At 36.5% G+C, this 16,038-nt stretch overlaps 1 protein-coding gene across 1 annotated transcript in view; it reads right to left on the reverse strand.

The window, feature by feature from the left end:
• Positions 1-16,038, reverse strand: part of ADGRV1 (adhesion G protein-coupled receptor V1) — a 712,618-nt gene that overhangs the window by 422,304 nt on the left and 274,276 nt on the right. Inside the window, 3 exon segments of the mRNA XM_078151750.1 lie at positions 1,807-1,873; positions 1,876-1,990; positions 10,256-10,663. Coding sequence (XP_078007876.1) covers positions 1,807-1,873; positions 1,876-1,990; positions 10,256-10,663 — 590 coding nt within the window.

The raw sequence follows: 16,038 nt of genomic DNA on the forward strand, positions 1-16,038 counted from the left end.
ATTTTACATGTGTAAAATATTGATCCTTCAAGGTTTGTTGCCGAATTAAGACCGCTCAGAATTCTAAGAGAAATCTTGAGAGAGCTGGGGGTTTAGTCTGATCCAAGGTTCTGACATGGCTATTGCTGCTGAATTTTAAACATAAGCTATACTAACTGGGAAGATATATAGATGTTAGTACTGTTGTATGATTTGAGAATATGATTACTCATCGTAAGCTAAGGTGGAAGGTCTGTCTCAGAAGGGATCCAGAATTAGACCCAGAAAGATAAGAACAAGAGATGCAAAAGAGTAATTTCACAACTGCTTCACCAAAACTTGAAACTGGAAGTGACATATACTCTAGTTGCTATTAAGGAATAAGTCTACCTGAGCAGAAGAACAGATTAAAAGCAGAAAATCAAAAAAGTCATTCAGTGGATCCACTAGTTTAGTTAAGAAGTTATGCCCAGTGAGGTGTTGGTCAAGCACAGCATAGATCAACTCAGCTTAACAAAAGAAGCGTGCATTTAACCCAGAAGGTACATTCACTTAGGAACTTTTGACAGTTCCTGAAACAGAAAGAAGAATCAGAGGTGAATTAGCCTAAGCATATGGGTTTCCTTCACTCATGCATCTCATTGGTGGGTTTCTGTAAGCATATGCCAACAGACTGAAGATACATTGGTGGAAGTGCAACCCAGATTTACATGTGGTTTATAATACAATTATTATTTTGCATTTACTTTGATACATGGGATGTTATTTCTTTTAGTTTACTGTTAAATAGGTGGTTGTGTTTAAGATCTGAAAATGTCATTGTAAGTATGCTGGTTGTGTAAAGAGAAATGCAAAAGTGGGGGCTCAACAGCTAAAGTGGTGAGTGGGGGAAGTATATTCCCTCAAAGCAAGGTTATGCTTAGGACTGTGACAGAATCTGAGTGTGATCCTATGACAGCCGTCCTTCTCTAGGGCCTAAATCTGCCAATTCAAAGACAGGTTGGAGTAATTAAGCTGGCCCAAAGAGTGACAGTATATGCCCTCATGCCCTGTGTGAGAGGTGTGAGGGGCTACCGTGTGGTGGCTATCCCATGCAACAATTATAAATATATTACCTCATTTAATATTCACAACAACCCTTTAAGGAAGATGCTACTATACTGAGGCTGAGAGAGGTTAAATGACTTGCCTAAGATCTCTAGCTAGGAAGTACCCCAGGCAGGCTTTGAACTCAAGTAATTAAGACTTTATACACTATGCTACCTAGATACCTAAATGAACCTAAAGTTTCACATTCAAGCATTCTATCACTCTGCAAGAAATTTCAGTGAAATTATTAGTATTTCTCTAGACTTTTTTCTCTTGTCAAGTCCCTACTATGAACTTAAATGTTATTTTCAAGGTTGAGCATCAGCTCCAGGAGGTAGCTTGGGCACAGCTAGAACATATTTAATTCACTTTTGACACTCAGCAATAGTTCCATTGGGAAAAACATATCAGCAGTACAAAGCAACACTACTGATCACTGCTAAACTTTGGAGCTGAGTTATTTTCACTTGTTTTCTATGCAGGATTTCACTTTCATCTATTGTAAGGTCTAGTGGGAGTTAACATAAAGATTTTATTTTTAAAGAAACTTTGAAGCATTGAGAAAGGCAAGAGTAGTAATTTGTATATATATATATATATATATATATATATATTATATACACATGCATACACATAATTACATTATATATTACACTATTATAGATACCATAAAACAGATATAGGAAATACTTAAGTAATTTTATCACGTAATTGTATTCAATGGCAAAAGATAATCACTTTTCACCAGGAGATCCACAGGTAACATCAGTCAGAAGAGAAAAGGCAAACTTCTCAGTCACTTCACAAAATGGCTGAAGCCCCTAGTATCTTCACGTCGTGGGTTTATCAGAGTACAAAGAATGTCATAAAAAAGATTTCTGCTTCTAACATTGAACACTTGCTTTTTGCCTTCAACTGTTATCTGGGAAAGACAAAAATAGGATACCACATTAGATTCATAAAATGTATTCTTTCTATTCATGTATATATATATATATATATGTGTGTGTGTGTGTGTGTGTGTGTGTGTGTGTGTGTGTGTGTGTGTGTGTATAAACATAAACATATTTTTTTGAGAGACATGCTGTCATGGTAGAAAAGGAGCTGACCTCAGAGCCAGGAAGCCCTGGGTTCAAGTTATGCCTTTGACACATCCAAGTAATTTAATCCTTCAGTGACCCAGACTCAATGCGAATATAAATAGTAAAACAGGCTCTAATACTTATTGGTATAAGGAATTTCCTCATTGGATTTCCCTATGCCAACAAAATCAAATGCTCAAGCTAAAAATAATGTGTGTGTGTTTTTTAAACAGTCATATTGGGTATTTAACCACAATGAGATGAATAATTTTTATTTTTAAAATTATCCATAAATTATGCTAGGAAAGTAACTAAAATGTCTATAGCCTTTCACCCAGAAATCCTGTTGTTAGGTATATACCCTCAAGAAGGGTAATGAAGAAAAAGAAAGGTCCTATTTTTAACAAAATATTTATTGCCACACTTTTGTACTCAAAAAAGAACTAGAAACAAGGTACAGTAGATGTCTGTCAGCTGGAGAATGAGTAAAAGAAATTGTGGTACACTGATACAGTTCAATATTATAATATTGATTTCCTATAAAAAAGGATGAATATGATGCTATAAAAGACATATGAACTGATACAAACCGAAGAAGGCAGCACCAGAAAAACAATATTCACAACTATAACAAAATAAATGGAACAAAAAACCAAAGCAAGTGGAACTGAATACTATAAAACTGTAATGACCAAGTCTGGCTCCAAGGAATAAATATGAAAATGAACTTCCCTCCCTTCTTTGTAAAGGTGGAGGACTATGGGTGTGCAATATATAATGTTGGACTTGCTTGTTGCATCGATTAGTTTTGCTGAATTGTTTTTATTTCTTTTTTGCATTCTTTGGTATAAAGGATGATTCTCTAGCAGGAGGAAGGAAAAGTATATATTGGGAAAGGTAGGAGATATAAAAAAAATTATGTTACCTATGACAAATGAATTAATGAGAACTCATCATAATGGTTTCTCAACTCAACTGTATGCAATTTTATTCAAAAATGTCAGAGTAAATGATCAACACTATGAAGGGATTAGGACAGAGATAGAGACTAGATTTTTAATTTCATCAGTTTGGGAGCTCCTGGTGAGGTCAGCACCTTCTCTGCAACTTAACATTCTTAGAGGGTTGCCTAAGCATTGAAGGATTAAGTGACTTGTCCAGGATAACACAAGCAGCATGTGTCAGAGAACAGACTTGAACTCAGGTCTTCTTGACTCCAAGTACCTCCCTCTATCCAGCATTTCACCCTGCCTGTCATGCGGTGTTTCTTTTTAATGTTTTGGAGGTCTTTTTTGCCATTCCATACTATTTTTTTCAATTTTTTAATATTTTTATTTAAAGTTTTGAGTTCCAAATTCTATCCCTCCTTCTAATCTCCTCCCTAAGATCGTAAGCATTCAGATATATGTCATTCCTGTGCAATCAAGTAAAGCACTTCCATATTAGTCATCTTGTACAAGAAGACTCAAATAAAAGAAAAAAAATGAAAGAAAGTGAAAAATAGCATGCTTCAGTCTATATTCAAACAATATCAATTCTTTCTCTGGAGGGAGACAATATGTTTCATTATTAGTCCTTTGGGATTGTCTTGGATCACTGTATTGCTGAGAATAACGAAGTCATTCATAGTAATTCATTGAGCAACACTGCTCTTACTATGTACAATGTTCTCCTGGTTCTGTTCACTTCACTATGCATCAGTTCATGCAGGTCTTTCCATGTTTTTCTGAAATCATCCTGCTTGTCATTTTTTATAGCAAAATAATACTCCATTACAATCATATACCACAGCTTGTTTAGCTGTTCCCCAAATGATGGGCATTTTTTTGATTTCCAATTCTTAGCCACCACAAAAAGAGCTGTTATAAATATTTTTGTACAAATAACAACAAATGCTGTCCTTTTCTCTCTTTTTTTGGATGTCTTTGGGATATAGACCTAGTATAGACCTGGTAATGCTGGACCAAAGGATATGAACAGTTTTACAGCTCTTTGGGCACAGTTCCAAACTGTTCTCCAAAATGGTTGCATCAGTTCACAACCATGAGGTGATTCTAATGAAGGTGCTGCCAATTAAAAATTACTACCATTTTATGCATTAGGCAAAACCTAATAATACTACAATTTATAAAACACATTTAAAATAAATCGGGCTTTTCACCAGATACACCTGGTGCAAGCAAGGCTAGCAAGATTGTATTTCACAAATAGCAAACATTTTAAGAGGTTGAAAAGTTGACCATCAATTGTTTCACCTAAGTATCCTAGTCAATGATTCTTACATTTCCATCTCAGAATTCCCTAAATCATTTTGCCCATTTCTGTCTTTTGTTCCAATCCTACTCTACTCAATATTATTTGTGTGGATCCCTTATTACCCCTAATAGAATAAAAGCTCCTTAAGGGCAAGAATTGTATCTTTTTTTTTTTAATCTTTGTATTCCCTAGCACTGTGTTACCTAGTGACTGGCACATCATAAGTCCTTATTAAACATTTGTTTCAGCCAAAAGAGGAAAAAATTTATGGAAGACATCAATCAAGTCAGTAAAGGAATAGGGAATCTTCCATTCTTCACACACCACAACTCTCTTTCTGCTGGCCCATGATAAGAAACTCTTACCCAACCACAGTGACCATAAGCCCTCCGATGCCTTTCAATACCTATCCTAATAAGCTACAAACTGCACCTGTATGGAACAAGGATCCCCTATTCTGCAGAATCTTAACACCCTGAAAACTGAGATGAGTGATAGAGATTTGGGTAGAAGGCATAAAAAGGGGGCAGTCATCACTGTTTAAATATAATTATTACTGTTTAAATGATTATTTATCTCCAAAATGATATAAACTAAAACAATTACTTAGCAGAGCTTAGAGTATGAAGCCTTTTGCTCATTTCCTTATAATCAATGTTGATTTTGTGAAGAATAAGAAGAGCAAAAATAATACAAAAAACATTGTATGGGGAAAAGAATTATATAAAAATAACCAGAGACAAAGGAGATAGAGGGATATTCATTCCTGTCTCCTCTCACTCTCTATACTTCTTCACCTCTACCTTTTCTCTATGGTACCTTTCCCCCATTCCTCCTTATTCTCTCCTCTTCTTTTCAGATACAAAATGAGTGGGTTGAATAGGGTTGTCTCTAAAGCTACTTCTAGTTCTAAATATTAAATTCTGTGGTACCATTAAACTGGTTTGAAGAATCACATTTGTAATATGCATAAGCTAGAAAACATGAAGTTAACAGTGGGAATTTTTGGAGGGTGGATATGAGGACACCAAGGAGGTAAACTCAGCAATATTCTATGATGTACTACATGTGTGGGGAGAAAATATTAGAAGAAAATTCATATTTAATGCTTAGGATATATGTAAGATGGAATTTCACCTCACAGCATCATGACAGTTGGAAGGAAAGAAAGTGTTCAGTAATGAGCGGATGCTAACATTCTTTATAACACATCAATCTGTAAGGAAGCATCTACTATGGGCTTGGTATTGTGCTAAGCATTGATACAAATACTAAGAACCAAACAACCCCTGTGTGTAAGCACCTTACATTATAATGGGGAAGATGATCAAGTCTATAAATGCATCCAGAACAAATATAAATAAATACAAAGTAGGTAAATCTAAGGTAGTTTGGGAAGTAAAGTACTAACAATTGGAGAACCAGAAAAGGTTTCAAGCAGTAGATGGTGATTGAGCTACATCTTCAAAAGGAAGATTGGGATTCTCTAAGAGGGTGCTGATGAGGAAGTATATTCCAGACTTGGGGAACAGCCAGTGAAAAGCCACTGAGAAGGGAAATAGAGTGCCATGGATGAGGAATAGAGAGGAGAGTTTTACTGGATAGCAGAGTGCAGGAAGGAGAAGAACATCTAACAAGACTGGAAAGACAGGCTACAGTCAGACTGTGAAGGGCTTTCGAAGTTCAACAGAGGAGTGTGTATTTTATTCTAGAGGCTACAGGAAGCCACTGAAGTTGACTGAGCACCACAGTCAGAGTTGCAACCAAAGAAAACCACTTTGTTGCAGACTGGAGTAGGAAGAGACACAAGGCAGTAAGACTAATTAGAAGGCTGTTGCAATAATGTAAATAGGAAGTAAGGAGTCCAGAAGGAAGGTGGTAGCCATGTGAGAGACAGAAGGGGCTTGATGTAAGACATACTGTAGAGATGGAAACAAGAAAATTTGGCAACTGATTGGATATGTGAGGCAAGGGAGAGTGGAGAAGTCAAACAGTGTATCAAGATTACAAACCTGAGAGATTGGAAGGATGGTAGTACCTTGACAGAAATAGGATATTTGGAAGAGGGAAGGGTTCGAGAAAGATAATGAGTTCAATTTAAGACATGCTGAGTCTGAGAGATCTCTGGGACATCCAGTTTGAAATATCCAATAGACAAATGGCAATGTGACACTAAAGCTCAGGGGAGAAACTGGTACATGTATGTGTATATGCATGTGTATATACATACATGTATCATCTTTAGAGGACACATATATATGGGTATAAGGATATATATGTCATCTAAACGATGACATGGAGGTTAATATGAATTATATATCTGACATATATGGGTATATTAAAAAAAATTCCACATATTTAAGTGCCCATTTTGTCACAGGGAGTTTTACCCAGAAGTAATTGTGGCACAGCAGACACAAAAATGACCTCAAAGATCAAAAGGCCTGTGTTCAAGACCTACCTCAGACTCATACTGGCTAATCAATCTATTTAACTTAATGCCCCAAACAAGTCTCAAGACTATAATTTGAATAAAATTACATTTTATTCTGGTCTGCACCAATGGGTGGAATTTCCTCCCCAGGAGTTGCTCACATGGATGAAATCACAGATTTGGTTAAAAAAAAATCTGTACTATCTATAGCCATATATGTATACATATATAGTATATATAAATACACATATACACATGTATCTATACGTACACATATACCCAAACATATATATAGTTTGCTATTATGAATACACAGACATAGTAAGAGAAGAAGTATGAGTAGTTAATAATTATATTTAATAAACAAGTGAGACCCCAAATTCCAGTGTGACTGAAACAGAGAAAAGGTATTTAAGAAACATTAGTCCATGGAATGTTTCACATATGTGTTAGTTCTATAAAAATACTTGATATCAGAACTGACCTTGTTTGAAATAGTTATATATTTTCCACTGAAGCTCAACATACTTCAGCTGGTACATAGTAAGAACAGCCTTTCTTTTAAAACACAGTCACATTTTTCTATTCTGGTTTTTTAAAATACCTTTCCTCTAATATTTTTGGATTTTCATTTCATGCAAATTGTTACCTTACTATGGAGAAAATTACATTGGCTGATAAGTGTTAGGAAGAAACAAAGCTAATTAGATTTTCTCATCTTGGGCATCTCTGGTAATTGAGTTTTGTGATTCATGCCTTTGAAATCTGGATGTCTTAATCTATTTGTAATTGTTTACTTCCTGTTTCCTTTTACCCAGTGAATCCATAAACAGCAATCAAGAATGTCTACATAACTTCATGTAAACAAGTTTCAGATGTCTGTCAGCAATACATGGCTCTCATATAACTTTCTAAAATGGAAACTTCAATAGACTTTGTTACATACATCTTTTAAAATCAATATTTAAAATCAGTTTAGAACTGTTTTTCCTTATAGAACCAAATTATACTTTTACTTTCTATACCACCTTCTAAATTATCATAATCACAAGAGGTCTTATCACTAGGAAATAAGTAGGAACATTTCCCTTAGAAAAGCTTTATCTCTCTAACTCACTCCTCCTAATCTGACACAAGCCACTCCAGCTGGTTCTTAGAGCTATTTGGCAAGGATCGACCTTTGTGGGGTACTTCATTCTTTTTTCCACCTATCTCTTCTATAGAGAGTTTAAAATGTTTAGCTTTTGCCTACAGTAGTTTCTTAGCTGAGAAAATGATAGGGTACAGACATGAAAAGGATGGTTATAAAGCAATGTTATAATATCATGTAATCAAATAAAGCAAACAAAGCGATTTGTTCATGTATTTCTGTAAAACCAGAAGTTGTTCACACGATTTCCTTTGGATTTGCTGGCTAATCACTGCTAGTTCTGTGTACTCTCCTAGGAGAAAAGGACTCAGAGTGGGCCTTTCCAGGAAATGAGACTTGTTTAGAAGGGACTGAGGAATTTGTCAGGCATCTTGATGACAGCAAGTGTCCCTATGTGACCTATAATTTCCCTTTCCACATCTAAAAAGCTAGTTAGGGAGGCTTTTGCTCTTCATTCTTTTAACATGTTTTTCTGGGGAGACACAAATGTTGAAGAAATGGAAGACTCCATAGCAACAGAGTATTCTTAGGCCCTGAACATATATTAATATTTTTTGTACCCATTTGGTACAAAATACCTCTTCTAATCAACTGAAAATATAAGGTGTCAAGAATGTAAAATGAAAGCATATAGCTAAAAAAAAATTAAGCAAAGAAAAAAATATAGTAATTATGTTACTCAGATTATGTAATAATAATATTAGTGTCTTATGGGCCAATGTCAGAGATCTGGAACTGAAAGAAGTCTCAGAGTACACCTAGTCCAACTCCTTCACTTCACAGATGTTACAGGAAAAAGAGCCTAGAGGAGTTAACAAATTTACATGCAGATGTAACAAAACATCTGTCATATATATATATATAATATATATATATATATATACATATACATATATATATGTATATGTATATATATGTATATAAAATTATCATTTTTGCTCTAGACTTTGCTTAATTCTAGATTATTTTCCATGCTGTACCTCCCACATTTTCACCTTATAGTAACTAAAGAAATAAAACAGAATTAAGTAATAGAGAATTAATTATATTTGTTTTGGCAAGAGTCCATGTGGGACTTTCTCTACTGGACCTTATTCTTACAGACTGATATTTCACCAAATGCCTTCACCTTGGGCTTGTCTCAGTTAACTAAATTCACAACAACCACTCTTTTCCTTTCTTCTCCTCTATTTTCCTCTCCTCTCCTCTCCCCCACCCCTAAATATGCCTCTATACTGATTATCCGATAACAGATTCTGCTCCCTGGTCTGCAACCCATATCTCACACTATTGGGCTTTTCCACTACAGCTAAACTTCTCCTTGTACTATATTTCGGATCTTAGTCAAGCGTAATGACAGCAAATGTTCAACAGAGGTCCTTTATCTTTAGTCCATCAGAAGGATCTTATACTAAAAAAATCAGAGGTGCTTCAAGACCACAAAAAGGCTTAGGGTACAAGAATCTTAAATAACTCTAGGGTATTCCATTTTTGCTGATTTTCCCTTCATCCAAGAAACACAGTGAGAGACAAGAAATAAAGAACTGTTATTGCTAGACTTTATCTTGTTATCTTTTGTCATTTCATTTCATTTTTTGAGACAAGGTCTCCCTATCTTGCCCTGGCTAGAAGTGCATTAACCTCTCATGGGCTCAATCCCAATGCTGATTGATACAAAAACTTTACTTATCCTGTTCTGTTTTTCCAACCTGGCCAGTTTGCCCCTCCTTGGGCAACCTGGTGGCCCTCTTCTCCTAGGAGGCTCACCATATAACTGTGGGACATACTGCAGACCTTTAATTGCATTTAGCCCTAGTTTAGCAAAGAGGGATCCCCTTCCCCCAGTAGCAGAGGATTACAGGAGTACACCACCACTCCTGGCTGCTGTTGTATTTTAGAAATAGGAAAGAATCATAGGATTTAGAGTAGAAAAGTGCTTTGAAGAGCATCAAATGTAGCTCCCTCACTTTACTGATGAGGAAACTGAGGCCCAGAGAGGTAAAATGATTTCCCCAAGGTGATACAGCTTGTGAAGTTCTAGGGCTAAAAACTAGGGCTTCCAAGTCCCAGCCTAAATGTCCTTTCCACCATGCCATGATGTAGTGATAACATTACTCCAACTTACTCTTAGCTCCATACCAGTCAAGGTTACCCTGAAGTGAGAAGATAGATACAATCCTAGCACACAGAGTCATATTTGATATGGGCCATTATATTCAGAAGCAATTTCATGGAGGCCACTAATTATTTGTTAGAAATGCTTACCTTATCTATTAGATACATGACAGCACTAAGTTGTTCATCTGTGTTTTCAGTGGCTACTTTGACATTTAGGTTGTGGAGCACTCTGATCAAAATATCTTCATCCAGTGGCTGGTGTAGCTGATCAGCTAGCCCCCAAAAGGACTGGGAATCAGTATCAGACACAATGGTGACATTGGCAGTGCCATACACTTTGTCTATTCTGGCCCCACCTATTGGGTCAGAAAGCACAACCTGAAAACGCTTAGGATATGGATTTAAAGATTCTGTCTCTGGAGTTAAGATGACATCTAATACAGCATTTCTCTGGCCAGGTTCAAAAATTAATGTGCCTTCAGACTTGACAAAATCTTTCCCTGAAATGGCTGGAGATATGAGAGTACGGCCCACTGTTTCAGCAATCCTCAGCTCCTAGAATTGCAACAGAATAATTTCAGTGACATAATTGTGCTTCTAATTTTATAAAAACTGATTTCCCTTAAACAAAAGATCTTAAATAGACAACAACAACCTTAATTTGTTAGAGAAACATACAAGGGGAGATCCCTGGTAGCCTACAGGACAAACCATGAATTACTCCAACTCCAAACATGGATGGATAGTCTCAGGCAATACAAACTCCAAACCTACAATGACATCTGATCTTATTGAATCAAAGATTTCCATGATACAATTTGCAGGATACACGTATGTAATTTAGGTACAAAATTCTTGCAAGAGGCACTGTTCTTTCCATATTACATTACATTATGGGTGGAAGCGTAATGAGAAGACTGGTCCTTCATTGGCCCATTTCAATTCCACGAGTAAGGCTCAGTGCCAGCCAGGAAATATCTGCATATGCTCTCTATAATCTACCAGGAAAGGCAAATGCATGCATATCCTAAGGACTAGGTCCCACTGGCCAGTTTTCCCATTACAAAAAAGATGAATAGATATTGTATGGCAGTGACAATGTTATCTCTCAATTGTTGTATGAATGAATGAAACATTTATTAAGCACTTAAAACTGCTAACTCATTTTAAAGTTATATTTTACCTTACTTACTAATAAATGTATTTTTTAAATCTACTGACTTGTTTTTCTGATCACACAAAATGAGGAACCTCAATTCATTCTAGAAAACTAAATTGATTAGGTGGGGAAAACGTAGATTCCACAGCTCTTTCCAAAAGGCCAATAAATGAACTACATACAGTGCTATGTAGACCGATGGAAGAAGCAGCCAGAGGGCTCTTAAAGCAAAGTCATCATACCCATGGTGATGCATTTGTGGTGGCAAGGATTACCCATATCTATTATACATATAACATAATTCTAATTATGATTCCCTGTCATCTTCAAAGGTGCTTACATTACAAAATGGAGGCAATAATATTTTTAAAAGGGAACAAATTATTACTTTAAAAAATTCTCTAACTAGTTTTTTATCCTTTTGACAGAAGTGCAGAAGGAGAAAGAATTGGAGGTATTAAGAATGAAAACCTTAGTTTAGTCTCATGTTGACATATAAGTATTCTTAATAGTAATCATGTTCTAGGCTAATATACCATGCTAAAATTCTTGAGATACCTATTTTCCAAAAGTCATAAAAAGTGGAAGGTATAACAGATCATCAAACAACAATTAAAGGAATACACAGGCATGTATATGTATATGCATCAACTCTAAAATAAACAGCAAATTGTAGGAAGCTTAAAATAAATACTAAGAAAGAGTTTTTGAATATACTAAAGCACCAAAACAATAAGGCAGAAGAAATGCCTTTTTTTTATTATTGGATGAGAAGGACTGGTGAAAATTTTGTGGGCTAGCAAACATTTCTTTGGGGCTAGAATTCTGAATCAATGTGCAAGATGAATTTGGATAAGAGCCCTAATTAAATGCAAGGAAATGAACTAACTGACCACTCAGAATCCTAAATGGTAATGCTTTAATATTAATGGACCTGTGCTGTCATCTGAGGCTGCTAGCTGGTAAATACAGAGGATACAGTGGTGAACCAGGAGTCAAGAAGACCTCTGTTCAAAGACAGCCTCAGGCACTACTTATTCACTATGTGACTCTGTTTGCTTCAATTTCCTCATTTGTAAAATGGGAATGATTACTGCACTTACCTTGAAGGGTTGTTGTGAAGATCAAATGAGATAATATTTGCAAATAGCTTAGCACAGTGCCTGGCACATAGCAGGTGTTGTATAATTTTGATGTTCCCTTCCCTTTCCCCCTAAGTGGGTATATACCACAACACTACAGATCAAGTCATCCACACCTTCTCATCCTTTGTGATTCTTGTCCATGTCTCAACAAAGAATCCACCCCAGGTATCCCTGGTCTTCTTGCTTCAGGTCTTTTCACATGACTTCCATTGTAGACTGTAAGATTTCTTTCTTTCTCTCACCACCTGTCCAGTTCACCTCCTTTCCCAACAATATTTTCTTAAGGTAATGACAGAGTAGCAGCACAAGAAGACCTGATTTCAAGTCCTCCCCCGCCCCTTCCCTGCCTTTGTCCCTCCCAAACAAGTCATTTCTCAAAGCTCTAGACAACTTTTTAAGATTATATGTTCCAGAGAAAGTGCCTATTTGGATTTGTAATAATAATAGTGATAACAATAACAGCTAACATTTATCTAGTGCTTTGAGGTTTACAAAAACTTTACACATATGATCTTACTGTATCCTCATGATGTAGGTGTTATCATTATCCCCTTTTTAGGATATGAAAAAATTGAGGTACCCTGGCCTTGATTTATATATGGAATATACAATGTAATATTTCCATGTACCACCCAGATTTAAAGCCAGAATTGTCCACCAGTTACATATCATAGCATCATAGATTTAGAGCTGGAAGGGACTGCAGAGACCATCAGGTTCAATTCCCCTCACTTTACAGTCAAGAAACTGAGCCACAGAGAGGTCAAGGGATTTGCTCAGGGTTATACAGCTAGTATATGTCTGAGGTAGAATTTGAACTTGAATGTTCCTGACTCCAAGTCCAACATTTAAATTAGTAAAGAATGTTCTCTTGGTCAACTTTTTGAAACAATCATACAATTTATGACTTTCCCCCATCTTTTTGTTCTCTCTGTCACCCTGAAATATAAATCTAATACTTTGAAGGCTGCCTTCCCTCCTAGATGAATTCCTTTGGTATACACATGATTTTCTTCAGTTATTCTTCCCAGTTTCATTTACTTAAGGGTTATTTCTATTTTTTTCATGTATTATATTGGGAACTATGGTGTTAGGGCCCAAATATTATAGTTTCTCTGTCACTAACGATGAAAACCAATTGTTAGACCTGTTAAGAAATTTGTTCCATCTCCTTGTTAACCCCCTGCCAGTTTCATCTATGAATGCTCTCATGATGATAGTGGTTTTTATTACAACAAGATTTTCATAGACTTATATTGCTTTCACTACCTCTTTGGTAGTTTATGAAGTGACACTGGTCTTGTCATTTTGTATTATCTCAAAAGTGTTTTTACAAATTAGTTTATATTCTACCTACTTTTGCCATAGGATAGCTTGTCTTTGTCTTTGGCAAACAAAAAGAAAAACCAAATTTTTGCTGACTAAGGACACATCTGGGCCTGGCCTCCTTGATATGCCAATTGTTTTATACTTTTATAGCTTTTATAGGAAATGGTGATAACAGTACTGACAAATCAAATGGTTAGAATTAAAACTGCCTTCTGGAATAATAAGAAGAAGAACTAACATTATACAGATTTTATTATGTGCCAGGCACTGGGCTAAGCACTTTACAATTATTAGCTCATTTGATCCTCACAACCACCCTAGGAGGGAGGTACTATTACTCCTTCAATTTCACAGGTAAAGAAACTGAGGCAAACAAAGGACTTGCCTTGGGTCACACAATCAGTAAGTGTCTAAGGCTGGATCTGAACTCAGGTCTTCCTGACTTCAGGCCCAGTTCTCCATTTATCAATGTTTTTTGTTTGTTTGTTTGTTTAAAATAAAAAGAAATATATATTAGAGAGGAGCAGTTCTTTTCATAGACTACGAAATTTGGTTTACTAAAGGGTACTTACCTATATGTCTACTGCTTATTTACTAATAAAATGAAAGCCAATATTGTTATAAAAATTAAGTTTGTACCTTTTCCAATTACAGAAAGGGAAGTGTTAGTACTTTCCATTCATATGTCCAGGAGGAGGAGGAAGGAAAGAGAAACATCAGGGTTATTAAAATGAAGCTAAGGCTACAAAATGAGACTGTAGAAATGGCATGAAGTTGATATTTTCATTAGATTCTTCAGGACCTCTTCTTTCCCTTCAAGTTTCAAAAATGGTCTTCAGACTTGGGCACTCTGCCATCAAAAGTTTTAATTACAGTAAAGAAAGGTAACTTAGAAATTCAGGGAAATTCATTGTCACTCCCATAAACCAAACACCTTGGGGCATTCCAGGCAAGGTATGTGGTATGTATGAGACACTGCCCTCGAAGATTCCCAGGAAGGTTTAGCCAGAACAGAATAAAACAAGAGATGACAGACTTGATGTAGAGAGAATCCATAGGAAGTAGCATTCTAATCCTGTTGATGACTCAAATTCTAATTATTCTTTTACTACTGAAAAAACACAACATTCTCTGGAGAGTCTATAATATCACCTCCTCCTACTTTCCTTTACTGTTTCCAATCCTTCCCTGTAAAGAGAATCAGTGGGACTGTATAGTTGAAGGAGGGAGGGGTATTATGATTCTACTCTCCTAACCCCCAACCTCAAACCTTGTCTATGTCTTGTTCATATATAGTTGTTCATGTTGTCTTACCCATTATGCTGTGAGCTCCCTGAGAAACTGAGGCCAGATTTGAACTCAGGAAGATGAGTTTTCCTGACTCCAGGCCCAGTGTTCTATATCCACTGTGCCACCTAGGGACTGTTTTTTGCCTTTCTTTGTATTCTTAGTGCTTAGCACAGTACCTGACATACAACAGGCATCTGAATGCTCCTTGACTTAACTTGCATGCGGACATAGCATATGGTACTTCCTCCCATAAGAAGCAGGGTACTCCATTTTGCTCAATATCTTGGCCTACCATCTCTTCATCACTCTTTAGGCATCCAGACTAAGGTCTGGACTATAATTGGACAGGAAACTTTTCATGGGACCCTAGGGCACAAAGTGCTTTAACACCTTGGAAGCTTAACCACCTCTTCACTGTCCCACAAAGTATCAGTCATCAGCTCTGCCTTTCTTCCTACCTCCTAGCCCAAGTTCCTACTTATTCTTCCATAACGATATGGAGATATGGAGCTCTTCCCTAACTCTGCCCTGGCTTGAACACTCCTACACACTCTTTTGGCCATCCCTGGCCTTTCTCTCCTTAATTTATATGTGGAATGCAAAACCTAACATTTCCCTGTACCATACAGATTTAAAGTCAGAACTGTCCACCAGGTGCATATCATCACATCATAGATTTAGAGCTGGAAGGGACTTTAGAGACCATCAAGTTCAACTCCTCTCATTTTACAGGCAAGGAAACTGAGCCACAGGGGAGTCAAGGGATTTGTCCAGGGTCAGTCTCATAGCTAGGAAGCTTCTGAATGGGTATTTTTCCTTAAACCAAGTCCCACACTCTTTCCATTATGTAATGCTGCCTCTTATCATTAACAATATAGTAATATCAACAAGATATGAGATCCTGAAGGTCTGTACCCAGGGTAATGTAGCATCCAGGAGCACAGATTGAGTTGTCCAATGGCTACCATGCAAATGAAGGGCCTGTCATGCTAGGCTATGAAGTGAAC

Source organism: Phascolarctos cinereus, unplaced genomic scaffold (assembly GCF_003287225.1).
Source record: "Phascolarctos cinereus isolate Bilbo 61053 unplaced genomic scaffold, phaCin_HiC Scaffold_4;HRSCAF=312, whole genome shotgun sequence".
Lineage (NCBI taxonomy): Eukaryota > Metazoa > Chordata > Mammalia > Diprotodontia > Phascolarctidae > Phascolarctos > Phascolarctos cinereus.